General features: G+C 39.3%; 1 protein-coding gene across 1 annotated transcript in view; it reads left to right on the forward strand.

Annotated features, from left to right (window-relative positions):
* The window catches only part of LOC113531812 (calcium-activated potassium channel subunit beta-4), a 45247-nt gene that overhangs the window by 16697 nt on the left and 14344 nt on the right, over window positions 1–14206 (forward strand). The window contains exon 2 of the mRNA XM_026922727.3: window positions 11648–11775. Coding sequence (XP_026778528.1) covers window positions 11648–11775 — 128 coding nt within the window. The remainder of the gene's footprint in view (window positions 1–11647; window positions 11776–14206) is intronic.

Genomic DNA, 14206 nt, shown 5'->3' on the forward strand with positions numbered 1-14206 from the left:
CTTGATTTAAAAACCATCTTCAGCTGAGATTGTGGAACAGCCAATAGTCACTGGGCTGAAGACCTCAGAGACCTGGAAGCAGGTAGTAATGACACAGTAGATCAGAGATGTAGGTGGGAGCTAAAACATTAAGAGCTTTAAAAACAAACAGTAAAACTTTAAACTGGATCCTGTAATGGACAGGATGCCAGAGCAGGAGTGATGTGGTCTCTTTTCCTGGTTGTGAGTAATCTCGCAGCTGCATTTTGGCACTGATCAACAGAAGCCTTGCTAATGCCAAAAGACGATTTACAATAATCTAAATGAAATGTAAGCATGTATAACTTTTTCCAAATTTTGCAAAGAGAGGAATGACATGATTTTAGAAATTGTTTTAAGTGAAAAAAAAACAACCTTTTTTTAACCACAGAGGTGATTTGCTGATCAAGTCTGAGGTCACAATTGAATAAAACATGGTCATGGTCTTACATATTGTGCCAGTGTTCAATTATTTGACACAAGACTTGTAGATTTTGGATGGGCCAAAGAGAATGAGTTCTGATTTGTTCTCATTTAGCTGAGGCAAATTGTTGGCAATCCAGATCTTAATAACTTGAATGCATGTGTTGAGATGTTGCAGTGAGCCGAGAGCATTGGGTTTTAAAGGGAGATAGAGTAGCAGTGTGTCATTGGCATAACAATGAAAAGAGATTTCTGAATAATGCTTCCCCAATGGGAGCATGTAAAAATGAAAAAAGACAGACCTCATTATAGATCCTTGTGGGACAGTGCAGTCAGTGGCGATCAATGAGGATATCTTAATGTACCGTGTAAATGCAATGCTAAAGTCTAACAAAAGTAGGAAAGCACAGTTACCAGAATTGATAGCAAGTAGTAAGTCAAGACTCTGTGCTATGGAAGGCTTTAAACCAGACCAGAAAGTTTCATAAATATCATAAGGCAAATGATTTGGGTTTTTTCCAGGTATGCCGCTTTTCTCCCACCTCCCAAACACATGCTGTTAGGTGGATTGGCTATGCTGATGAGTGTGAACATTTAGAGCTCCATACTCTAAGCGAGTCCTTTAAGATTTAGACTGGGAATCTCTGACTCATACCTCTCTATGAGAAACCTCCAGTGAATCAGAGCACAGAGAAATGTGCCGACTTGATGAACAGTTCAGGTGCTGTGCAGAGACGTGCTGAACACCGGGTAATTTTAGAAAGCCAAAAGAGGTTTTCTTGATATTTTTTCTTTTTTTGGAAGGTTGAGAGAAACCTCTGGCAGGAAATATTTCAGCATGGAAGTGTGTGGACATAAGAGTGTTATTAAGGCAAAAAAAAGTGTTGAGATGAAAATTATATTAAAAAAATTAATCCTAGAAAAGCAAAAGCAAAAAAATTATTGCAATACATGTACCATAAAGGCACTAGGCCCACTTGTTAAAGTGTGTGTTTGGCCAATGAGAATCATTCAGTAGGATTTCCAGTAGTTACAGGAAAGGAACTAAAATTAGCCATGGTGGAGCTGAATACATGGCCATGGTTCACATATTTCTTTATGTCTGCCCCCAGTTTGTCTGCCTTATTGAAGTGATTGATAGCCACATTTACCATTTACCAGATGGGATGCTTCACAGCTCCTTATCTGAGACAAATCACACCAACTGGTTAATCGCCTCATTTCACACATTGCCATAATGCACCAATTACAACTATATAAAGATTCATGCCAGATCATAGTCAAGAAAAGGACAACACATCACTGTGAGCCTGATATGTTGCTTGATGTGATATGATTACATTTGGTCATTTGACAGATGAGCGTACCCAGAGCAACTTGTGCAAACAGTTGAAGGCACAGCAATACAAAGCACATACAGAATCTGCAAGTATGCATAACCTGAAAGATCAGTGACTAATGCTGGTTTGTACAAGTGATAGAGTGGTGTAGATCGTAACAAGTTATAAACTATAATACAAATGAGGCCAGTAAACCTAGACATAATACAAAAAAATTATAATTTTAAGCAAAGTGCACAAACAATAATTCAAAATACACTATATGGCCAAAGGTTTGTACACACCTGACCATCACTCCCCAGTCTGACCTTGAACATCCCATTCCAAAACCACGGGCATTAATATAGAGTTGGTCCTCCCTCTGGGCCACTCGTGTTCTTGCACACCGCCCCTGCAAACCATGTCTTTATGGAGCTTGCTTTGTCACGGGATATTGTCATGCTGGAACAAGAGTGGAGGCTGTTATAGCAGCAAAGTGGGTACCAGCTTTTTGAATGGATGTTCAACAAGCACATATGGGTGTAATGGTCAGGTGTCCACATACTTTTGGCCAAATAGTGTATGTGTATAGAATAGAGTATAGAATGGAAGTGTCCAGAAAGGCAGTACTGTATCTTCTGAGAGATGTTGGGGTTGGATGGACAAAGCAGCAACAAACTTGTGTATCATTAGCATACATTATGTGGCCAAATGTGTGTGGAGAGATAGTGCAGTGGTGAGATAGGAAAAACCATGAGATCTGAACAAACAAAAGTGGACCAAGAACTGAGTCTGGGTTAAACTCCAGTATTAAGGCTGTCAGGTGATGGAACAGGACATTTCCACAGTACAAGGAAGCCAGGTCAGGGCTGCCAAAGTCTGCAAAAGAAGAGAATCTGGTGATTCATTATATTAAAAGCTGCTGACAAGTTGAGAAGGATGAATGCAGAGGGCATGGAGTTTTCTCTGCTGTTCTGCACAGCTTCACTAACTGCAAGGAGGGCAGTTTCACCTGAATGCATGGCCTTGTATTAATGCTGGTTGGCAGTCATAAGGTCATTTAGTTTGAGATCTGAAGAAAACTGTGAGAACAGCAAATTTTTTAGACAGGAATGGAAGGAAAGAAACAGGTCTGTAGTTGGTGATTTACATATGGAGCAAGGATGTTCCTGGCAGATCCTCTCAAGTTCAGTTGTATTGGATGGGGAAGGTATGTGAATAGCCATCTTCATGTCTCTCCACAGATGCTTTAAGGAGTTAAAGGTCAGGTTTTGGTTGGGCCACTCAAGGACATTGAGAGACTTATCCTGAATCTGCTCCAGTGTTGATTTTGCTGTATGTGTTGTGTCGTTGTCGTGGTGAAAGGTGAACATTGAGACCTTTAAACACCTCATTGTCACTGCTGGGTTAACAAATAGTCCACTAACTCTAAAAGCCCAGCAGTCCATCAGAAAATTACCATGATGAACAGTGATAGACAATATTCACACACTGTCCAAGGAAAAAGATCAACTAACTGCGGACATCCAATGTACACTATGTACACATGGAAGCGTTTGTACAGAGCCAATGACGTATCCCATATATGTTTATATGAAGGAACCAGCTCTGGAAGAGACTCATCGAACTGCTGGCCTCTGACATGACGGTTGATGGAGAGAAACTAGCCTCTGTTTTTAGTTGACTATAGCCGCTCTTGCTGCAGTGCTTAGAATGCAGCTTGCACTTGCATTGTGTTATAAATTTGGACACATTTCTGAATGTGAAATCTACATTACTTTGTGTAGCTCAAAGCATTCTGCCTTGTATTGTGTTTTGGCTTTTTTTTGAATAGCTGAAGAGCCACAGAAACTGATTTTTAAAGTCTGTTCATATGGTGATGCTTTCTATGAGGAGACATTTGTTTAGAAGGTGTCTCAGTGTACATTGTAAAATTCAGAGGGAAGGCTGTACCTTTATGTTTTCAGACAAAGTAAAGTCTTCAGGACAGAGGGCTTTGCAGTTTCTCATTTCTTGTCTTGTTATCTATTTTGTTAAAAGTGAAGTGGGTACTTCAGCACCGTATTATTTTGTATGCATCATACTTTAGTGAAAGCTTTTCCACATCTTATATTGTTACAACCTGGAACTGAAATAGACTTCTTGTTCCTCTTTCGGCTGCTCCTGTTAGGGGTCGTCACCGTGGATCATTGGTCCGCATATTTGATTTGGCACAGTTCTTTTTACGCCGGATGCCCTTCCTGACGCACCCTCCCCAGTTTTATCCGGGCTTGGGACTGGCACTGAGAGCGCACTGTTGCACGCAACCGCAGAGGCTGGGGTCTGTACCCTGGCCGGGAACCCGGGCCGCAGCGGTGAGAGCTTTACGGCCTAACCACTAGTCCTCCAGGGACCCTGGACCTGAAATGGACTTAATAGCACAAAATAGCCTACAGTGTAATATTGAAATGGGGGGATCAATATAGATAGCAAAATTATTTACAAATAAAAAAATTGCAAAAGTTGTGATTGTATAAGTATTCACGCCATTGCTGTGAAATCCCTAAATTAGTTCTGGTGTAACCATCAGAGTTTAGTTATATCTAAAAAAAATCCCAAACTTTGAACATCCCAAAGAGCGCAATTAAATCCATTATTTAAAAATGGAATGAATTTGGCACAACGATGACTATGTTTATAGGAGGCCTTTCACCAAAAGTCAGTGACTGAGTGAAGAAGCAACCAAGAGGCTAACTCTCCCCTGACATTCTACAAAGCCGGGCTTTATGGAAAAGTGGCGAGGCCATATGAGTTTGCCAAAATGTGTTGGAATCTCAGTGAACATGTGGGTTTTCTGGTCTAATGAGACCAAAATTTAACTTTTTTGTCTTAGCACAAAGTGATATGTTAGTTCCAGTGAAGGGAAATTGTAAAGCTGCAGCATACAAAGACAATGTATACAATTGTGTGCTTCCAACATTTGTGGCAACAGTTTGGGGAAGAACCATATATGGGTATGATGGTCAGGCGTCCACAAACTTTTGGCCATGTAATGTACTTTTAATACCATTTAGAGTAAACAACTCAGCAGAATGGAAAAAAATAACTAAGCATTGTGTAAAAATAATCCCACTGATGAGTTGCTGTAATAACCCAGCAAATTTCATTAGGTTAAAATAACCTATTATGTGTTCTGTCCAATTTTTACCTAGCACTAGTTTGTGGAACAGCCTGAGTTGGATTGTTTTTCTATGTTTTTCCAATCATGAATATTTTTGTGTTCACTGCACTGAAACTAACTGTAAAAAAGCTTATAAAATTATTATTTATCTTGGGAGAGTTCTCAGTAAGATGCATGTTTTGCATATTTCTTGCCAATTGTAGAATTTGATCCATTTCATATGCAATCTCTGTTGATAGAATATTAACTGATACATAGTAAATGCTAAAAATATGAAACAGCAAAACAGCAAATGACAGTGCAGAAGATACAAAGATGTGTCTTGTGCCTCTTTGTTCTCAAATGGACACTGTGTGATTTATATGAATACTGGCGAGACAGAAAGACTTATGCAAATTAAAGGCTGTATAACTGAAGCCACTTTTTATTGCAAGCTTGTACATTATAAATGAATGAATCAGGTTACGGTTTTGTGCAGCTACACCATTGATGATGGAATTTTCTTCTTCTTCTGATTGAGCTTGCAGGGGCAAGTCTGTTTATTAAACTCTCTCTCTCTCTATCTCTCTCTCTCTGTCTGTCTGTCTTTAAAAGTAAAAGATGGTGCCTCAGTGATGACTACATCAGCAGACATAATTTTCTTTGGGCTTGCTTTGGGCTTTAATTTTAGCACTCCCATTCTTGAGGCTTAAAATGATTTGAAGCTGCCTTCATTTGCAAGCCAATGCCAATATTTCCCATTTTTCCCCCCCTTAGAAGTTATCACAATGGATCCTCAGTCACATTAGCAGTTGGAATCTTTAAGATGGTGAATTGTGGCTTATCTGAACAACATTTCCAGCTAGTGCTTTTGTACTGTTTCTATTCGTTGACCGTAATACACCAATCAGCCATAATATTAAAACCACTCACAGGTGAAGTGAATAACATTGATTATCTCATTACAATGGCACCTGTCAAGGGGTGGGGTATAATAGGCAGCAAGTGAACAGTCAGTTCTCGAAGTTGATGTGTTGGAAGCAGGTAAAATGGGTAAGCATAAGGATCTGAGCGACTTTGACAAGGGCCGAATTGTGAGGGCTAGACAACTGGGTCAGAACATCTCCAGAACAGCAGGTCTTGTGGGGTGTTCCCGGTATACAGTGGTCAGTACCTACCAAAAGTGGTCCAAGGAAGGATAACCGGTGAACTGGCGACAGGGTCATGGATACCCAGTGCTCATTGATGCACGTGGGGAGTGAAGGCTAGCCTATCTGGTCTGATGCCACAGAAGAGCTACTGTAGCACAAATTGCTGAAAAAGCTAATGCTGGCTATGATAGAAAGGTGTTAGAACACACAGTGCATCACAGCTTGCTGCGTTTGGGGCCGCATAGCTGCAGACCAGAGTGCCCATGCTGACCCCTGTCCACTGCCGAAAGCGCCTGGGCACGTGAGCATCAGAACTGGACAATGGAGCAATGCAAGAAGGTGACCTGGCCTGATGAATCACATTTTCTTATACACATTACATGTGTATGCGTCGCTTACCTGAAGAGATGGCACCAGGATGCACTATGGGAAGAAGGCAAGCTGGTGGAGGCAGTGTGATGCTCTGGGCAATGTTCTGCTGGGAAATCTTGGGTCCTGGCATTCATGTGATGTTATTTTGACACTTACCACCTACCTAAACATTGCTGGCGGCCAAGTACACCCCTTCATGGCAGCAGTATTCCCTAATGGCTGTTGCTTCTTTAGCCAGGATAATACGCCCTGCCACACTGCAAAAATTGTTCAGACATGGTTTGAGGAACATGACAAAGAGTTCTAGGTGTTGACTTGGCCTCCAAATACCCCAGTTCTCAATGCGATCGAGCATCTTTGGGATGTGCTGCACAAACAAGTCCAATCCATGGAGGCCCCACCTCGCAACTTAGAGAACTTAAAGGACCTGCTGCTAAAGTCTTGGTGCCAGATACCACAGTACATATTCAGAGGTCTTGTGGAGTCCATGCCTCGACGGGTCAGAGCTGTTTTGGTGACACGAGGGGGGACCAACAATATTAGGCAGGTGGTTTTAATGTTAAGGCTGATTGGTGTATTTTGCCATGGAGTCCCATCTGATCATTATCATATCCATGACAAATTTATTTTGCATGTTGAATACATTAATATTAGTTACTCTTTTGGTTTCTGTTTCAATTAGAGATTTTTTTGCCATGTTCTGTCTTCAGGGCGCGCCCTCCTGAAGCCTTTTTGATTGTGAAAATAATAAAACATGCTTCCATTTAGTTGTGATCTTTGAAACACACAAACAATAAAGGGGCAATTTTTTATTCTCAGCTGATATAAGCACTGGAGCAGTGCAGAAAGAAATTGTGTGGAACAAGGACATTCATATTTTACATGCAATTTAGTGCCATCACTGAAACATGAAAGCTAGTGTGCATGGAATGAAACAAATAAGTCTCTGCTCAGTTTCCATAGAAGCCAAGCTTTTGTATTAGCAGGGTTGGTAATAAACAATGCTAAAACAGCCATGGTAAGAGAGAGCATTTTAGAAATGCTTCTCCCAGAGACTTAACCATTTATGATCTGAAAAAACAAAATACAAATGTTTTGCTATATGTTTCATTGTTCTTTAAAGGACATACTTTAATTAAAGGAAGCAAAAAAAAAAAACATGTAAGAGCAGTCCCAATACTTTTACTATCATTCATCTTCAGTGCTTTATTCCTTTATTCCACTTAAATTCTTTAAATACATTTTAATAATCACTGAAAAAGTAACTAATACCTTGGCTCATTGTCAATGCTTAGTGTGTATTTTATTAAAATCTTAGTGTGTGTGTGTGTGAGTGTGTGTGTGTGTATATATATATATATATATATGTGTATATATATATATATATATATATATATATATATATATATATATATATATATATATATATATATATATATATATATATGTATGTGTGTATGTGTGTGTGTGTGTGTGTGTGTGTGTTTGTAATGGGGTATGTGTAATTCTGAGGCCATTTTGGCCAGGATTCTCTCGCAAAAAAAATGCTAATAATGCTAATCTGAAGAGACTTCCTGGTTAAATAAAGGTTAAATAAAATTTTTAAAAAATGTATTCTTGATGTGAGCCAGGAATTCACCCTGATAATACACCGTACACACAAATTCACACATTTAGCATAGCTAATCTGCTTACCTGCTTACCTGCTTACCTACATCTCCTCACAGACAGTAACCCTAGCCCTGGAGAGAACCAGGGAGCCTACCTCCGCTACCTGCTGCACCTTCATTGTCGTTGTACAGTCACATACATTTATATAGTTTTAAGTAATAGAAGTAAAATTCTACATATTTTTACTCATTTTAATTGGCAGATAATTTTGCTAATTTTAAGCATTATTGTCTAGAATGAAGCAAACTTACCTGCCAGCAGAATAAGAAGATTTAAAGCTTGAAAGTTCTTTTTCAAGTTAACATAAAAATTTTCATTACATATGATATTATCAGCAACAACCTGAGTGAAAAGTAGAATCTTTGCAATATTTACATGAATTTATGCGGTACGTCCCCTTTTTGCTTTAATGACTCCACAAGTTTGTGCGAAAACTTGTGATCCTTTTCAGATCAAATCCACCGGATTGTCGTCTGAACCCATGCTTCAATAGAAGAGATAAGGCATGAGGAATATCTGACCTTTTGTACAAAGCAGTTAACATGGTCAATATCACACATTTGCTTATATTTAAATAGGGACCTAGAAATAGTGCAGATTCTTGAAGAGACAAAGCAAATAAATATTTCAGTATTCTGATTGATCACTTTTATCCTATGATGATGGGAGTGGTTTCATGCCCCCATACTCAGTGCACGAGGCTCTGTGAATGGTTCGATCTGCATTAAAATGATGTAAAATGATTGGTTAGGGGTGGTGTCCTTGTGCTGAAAATTTTCAATGTGGTGACAGATTTGGCTTGACTGCTTCCATGACAAATGTATATCACGCTGTTGTGCCAGAAGCAGTTGTAGCAGGTGTAGGTTGAGCCAAGAGAAATGATGGTGCTAAATGCTAGAACAAATATCCATGTATCTGTTATTTTGTAGTCACACAATTAATGTTTTTTTTTGTAATAGCAAACACTAAAGACCTACATACACTTTCCTCAATGGTAAACTATACCCTATGTAGGAAAATATATGGCGAAAATAGATGATAGCAAAATATAAGATACAAACAAGAGGTGTGGATGTTGTTTCTATGTGTACCCAGTAACAGTATTTTTTCATGAATTTTGCCTGCCCTAAATATAAACAAATATCGATTTACCTGTCTTTGTTACTGTAGTATATCGACCAGTGCTGATAGCTTTTTGCACATCTGCTGGATTCATCCTGACGTTTTACTAACATCATAAAATAACACCATTATGTTGGGCTTTTTTAAACTGCCTACCAAACGATACACCAATTATCAGATACCAGTCCTCTAACACAAAGGTAACACAAATTATGGATGCAGAGTAAAGTCCTGTTTGAGTGATATGAGGCTTATGCTGCACACACTCATGTGTACATATTGTTTTCTACTGGTTTCACTCAAAAGGACCTTTAGCCTCATGGTACACTGCCATCTATATTCATCTTGATGTGTATTGCTTTAGTGGCCTCTCACGACAGCTCCCAGATGGTGATCCATTTTGAGTGATGTAGCTCATCTTCACAATTTAAAAAGAAATAGCCATCATCAGAGTGTCAACAGTGCAGCGTTATTGATGGCTACTGCTAATCTACTGAAAAGCCTACGGGGAAGAAGAGAGACGCAAGTGACTAAATAAAATCTAGTCTTTTACAACAAAACAGCAAACTACAAACCTGCAACTAGAGTGTTTTTCTAGCCTTGGGAATTTCCTGTTGTATCTTATCTTTAACTACACTCACCAGTTACTTTATTAGGAACACCTGCACATTTATGCATCTATCTAATCAGCCAATGATGTGGCAGCAGCCCAATGCATAAATCATGCAGATACATCAAACATCAGAATGGGGAAAAGGTGTGACCTCTGTGACTTTAACCATGGCAAGGTTGAGGGTGCCAGATGGGTTTGATTATTTCAGAAACTGCTGATCTCCTGGGATTTTCACATCCAACAGTCTCTAGAGTTTACATAGAACGGTGTGAAAAACAAAAAAACACTGAGTGAGCGACAGTTCTGTGGGTGAAAACGCCTTGTCGATAAGAGAGGTCAGAGGAAAATGACCAGGTTGCCAGACTATCTGTTCCTATACTTTTGCTCACCAAAAAATTGGGTGGTCTGCCACCAAAGGTAAATAAATAAAATCTATTGTTTGTACAGAACTATGGTAGAAATGTATGTATTTATTTATTTATTTATTTTGGAGCTCAGTAAGGCAGGGATTGTGTCAGGCTACTGGAGCAAACCAGTGATGGAAAAATTGAGTGCATCTCTGATTCGTCATGAACTACATCTTTATTCCACGAGCAGTGTTGCCAGGTTCCACGTGTAATGTCCGCCTGTTGCAGATATATACTGCAAATCAGAAATGTGCATCACTGTTTACTTGTTTCTGCCAAGAGATTGAGGAAAGGAAGTCTGCCTTTCTATATCCGAACATTATAGCACTTATTTTTTCATGCTGGTGTATAAGTGCAAACTCTCTGTATATAGATAAAGGTGTTGAGAGTTTAAAAATCTGTGCTGCTGTGAAGCGTAGATGGTTTGGATAAAGCCAGGTGGCCGATCGATTGAAAAATGTGAGCACATACTCACATTATACACAATGAGGAGATGTGTGAACACTGTTCTATCCACTATCCTGGATAGACAGTGGATATAGTACAATTATATTATGGCAATATTATGGGAACATGTACGAAATAATTGAATAGATAATTAATAAAAACAGTCTAGTCTTACAGTCTTGTTTTGCATGCTTGGATGTCTGTTATGACGTTTTGAGAGCTAAGCAGGTCTTGGTGAACCCAGTCCACACCCTGCACCAGTTACGTTAGGCATTCACTCACACACTGCCCCTATCCTCACATTTCCATGGTAACCTGGTTGCCCTGGTGAAGCACATTCAATCAGATATCTGTATTTTTTTCAGCCCAAGGGCCCTGATCTTTAAAAAACAGAGCGGTATCATAGACCAATATTCCAATATGGTAACTGTACTTCTTTTTTCATTATTTTCAAACAGATTTATCTTGGCCTAAGTATACTAAGGGAAGAAATGATTGAAATAATGATATGAATGCATATGCATCTTTTTAAATAGGCCTAGCATACACTCTACAAACCACAGAATATGACAAATTAGGGTTCTGACATATAGACAAGTATACTCTTGACTTAAATTGCTTAAATCAATTGAATCCTTTTATTTATTTATTTTTATCAACCTGGAGTAATGCCTTTAGTGAATCTTTGGCCTCATTGCAAGAAGTATATGGGCCTGTGGTTTTGAGAGCAAGGCTTTTCATTTCTTCACTGCGAGTTAAAAAAAAATCTTTATTCATCATTAGTCTGTGGATAGTGAGTGCTTGGCATTGTTTTCCTCTCACAAGAAAAACTGTAATATGTCTGTGCATCCATCTACCTTTTCCTCACTAAACAGGCCAACATGTATTTTTAAAACCTTTTTAAAAAGTGTTTTTAAAGGATGATAAAGTTGCATTCTCTATCATCTTGGTTTCTCTCTCTCTAGTGTTCTTATGTTCCCAAATGCGAGCGAGATAACCAGAAGATGCGAGAAGACATCCTAAGGTTACAACACTACTGGAGTGAAGAGGGTAGTAACCAGTCCTTCACCTGCTTCTTCAATCCTCAGAGGAGGTAACACATTCTCTTCACACACTTCTCATTCACTGACTCTACAGAAAGTGCAAAGTTATACCAAGACAGCACTGTATAATAAATTGTATTTAAAAAAAAAGTAGGTAACTATTCTCATGCTTGCTGAGTCTAAGAACTAAACTCTAGAGCTCAGATTAGCTCTGATGGAAATTTAGTTAATGACTAAAACTCAAAGGATTTACTGTATATCAGCTGTCTTACATTACGTTTGAACCACCACTATCAGTAATATTGCAAATATCTGCAATATGAAATAACTGGTCTTAACAATTAGAGTTGTTGTATTCATCAAGGTCTCAATTTTGTGAACAAAATGTGAGTGCGTGGCTTTCATCTTTTTTCTATTTAATGCAGCATTAAATAAATCTCACCCACTTCTAACTTTTGATCAGGTTATACAGCATTGGCTCTTGAACACTTGTTTCTTATCTTGATCATTCATTACTGCCATAAAATGAATATTCATTATGTCATACACCGATCAGCCCTAACATTAAAACCAGCGACAGCTGAAGTGAATAACATTAATTTTCTCATTGCAGCATATATTAGAACAGTCAGTTCTCGAAGTTGATGTGTTGGAAGCAGGAAATATGGGCAAGCGTAGGGATCTGAGTGACTTTGACAAGGGCCAAACTGTGATGGCTAGACGACTGGGTCAGAGCATCTCCAGAACGGCAGGTCTTGTGGGGTGTTCCCAGGATGCAATGGTTAGTACCTACCAAAAGAGGTCCAGGGAAGGACAACCAGTGAACCGGCAACAGGGTCATGGGCACCCAAGGCTCACTGATGCACGTGGGTGGCAAAGGCTAGCCCGTCTGGTCTGATCCCACAGAAGAGCTACTGTAGCACAAATTGCTGAAAAAATTAATACTGGCTACGATAGAAAGGTGTTAGAACACACAGTGCATCACAGCTTGCTGCGTATGGGGCTGGAACACAGACCGGTCAGAGTGCCCATGCTGACCCCTGTCCACTGCCAAAAGTGCCTACAGTGGGTATGTGAGCATCAGAACTGGACCATGGAGCAATGGAAGAAGGTGGCCTGGTCTGCGAAATCACGTTTTCTTTTGCATCATGTGGACGTCCGGGTGCGTGTGCGTCGCTTACCAGGGGAAGAGATGGCATGAGGATGCACTATGGTAAGAAGGCTAGTTGGTGGAGGCAGTGTGATGCCCTGGGCAATGTTCTGCTGGGAACCCTTGGGTCCTGGCATTCATGGGGATTTTACTTTGTCATGTACCACCTGTTTAAACATTGTTGCAGACCAAGTACACCCCTTCATGGTAATGGTATTCCCTAACTTCAATGGTCTCTTTCAGCAGGATAATGTGCCCTGCCACACTGCAAAAATTGTTCAGGAACAGTCTGAAGAACATGAAAAGGAGTTGACGTGGCCTCCAAGTTCCCCACATCTCAATCCAATCGAGCATCTTAAAGGATCTGCTGCTAACGTCTTGGTGCCAGATACCTTGGTACCAGATACATTCAGAGGTCTTGTGGAGTCCATGTGCTGTGTGCCATGTGTTTTGGCAGCATAAGGCGGACTTACACAATATTAGGCTGGTGTTTTAAATGTTATGGCTGATCGGTGTATATAGACACTGCATGTCTATGGTAAAATCTGCATTTAGATCTGTAGGAAAGATATCAGTAAACGGGGTTGGAAATTGTGATTGAAAAACAGAAGAGTAATTGTTCTTCAGGTGACTGAGAATCTCTATGCGGAATGCCATCAGACAGTGCCGATACAAGTGTAAATTGCTTGTTAATGTTGTTGTGTTGCTTTTATGGTTGGGTACAAGTCTTTTTTTTTTTTTCTTTTGTTTGTTTTTTTAAGGGTCAAAAATTTGGTATTTTCTTCCAAAAATGCATGTGCATTACCACCAACAGACATGTTATGTGCAGTGTTATGACACCTGTACCATTGCTTACAACCCACTTTTGTGGATATTCAGTATTTACAGTGTGTAACTCCACTTCAGCTAAATACATAATTATTTTATCTGTAACAAATAAGAACGAAATTCATTTGTGGCTACTAAAGGCCAATTCACACTGAAAGCTTTTATGAAGCATCTTTTAGTTGCACATTAGCTTGTGTTTAAACTAGTGTTTAATTCCACACCAGCTGTGAGACACACCTTAAAACCTACACCAATCCAAGTGAAGTTTAAACTTCATCCAAATATAATTATAAAATCCAAGTCCAAAATAGTATTAATTAAAATAATGTGGCACTTTGGCTGGTATGAAAAGGGGAGATGTGTCAGGTATTGAGAGGTCTTTTCCTTCATTTTCATTCACTTAAATGAAAGGCTTAACAGCTTCGTTTCATTCATCTCATTAAAAAAAAAAAAGATATTTTTCTCTTGTTCATTTCAGCTTTATGGGACCTCTCCCTCTCTCT

Source organism: Pangasianodon hypophthalmus, chromosome 18, assembly GCF_027358585.1.
Source record: "Pangasianodon hypophthalmus isolate fPanHyp1 chromosome 18, fPanHyp1.pri, whole genome shotgun sequence".
In the NCBI taxonomy this organism is placed as follows: domain Eukaryota; kingdom Metazoa; phylum Chordata; class Actinopteri; order Siluriformes; family Pangasiidae; genus Pangasianodon; species Pangasianodon hypophthalmus.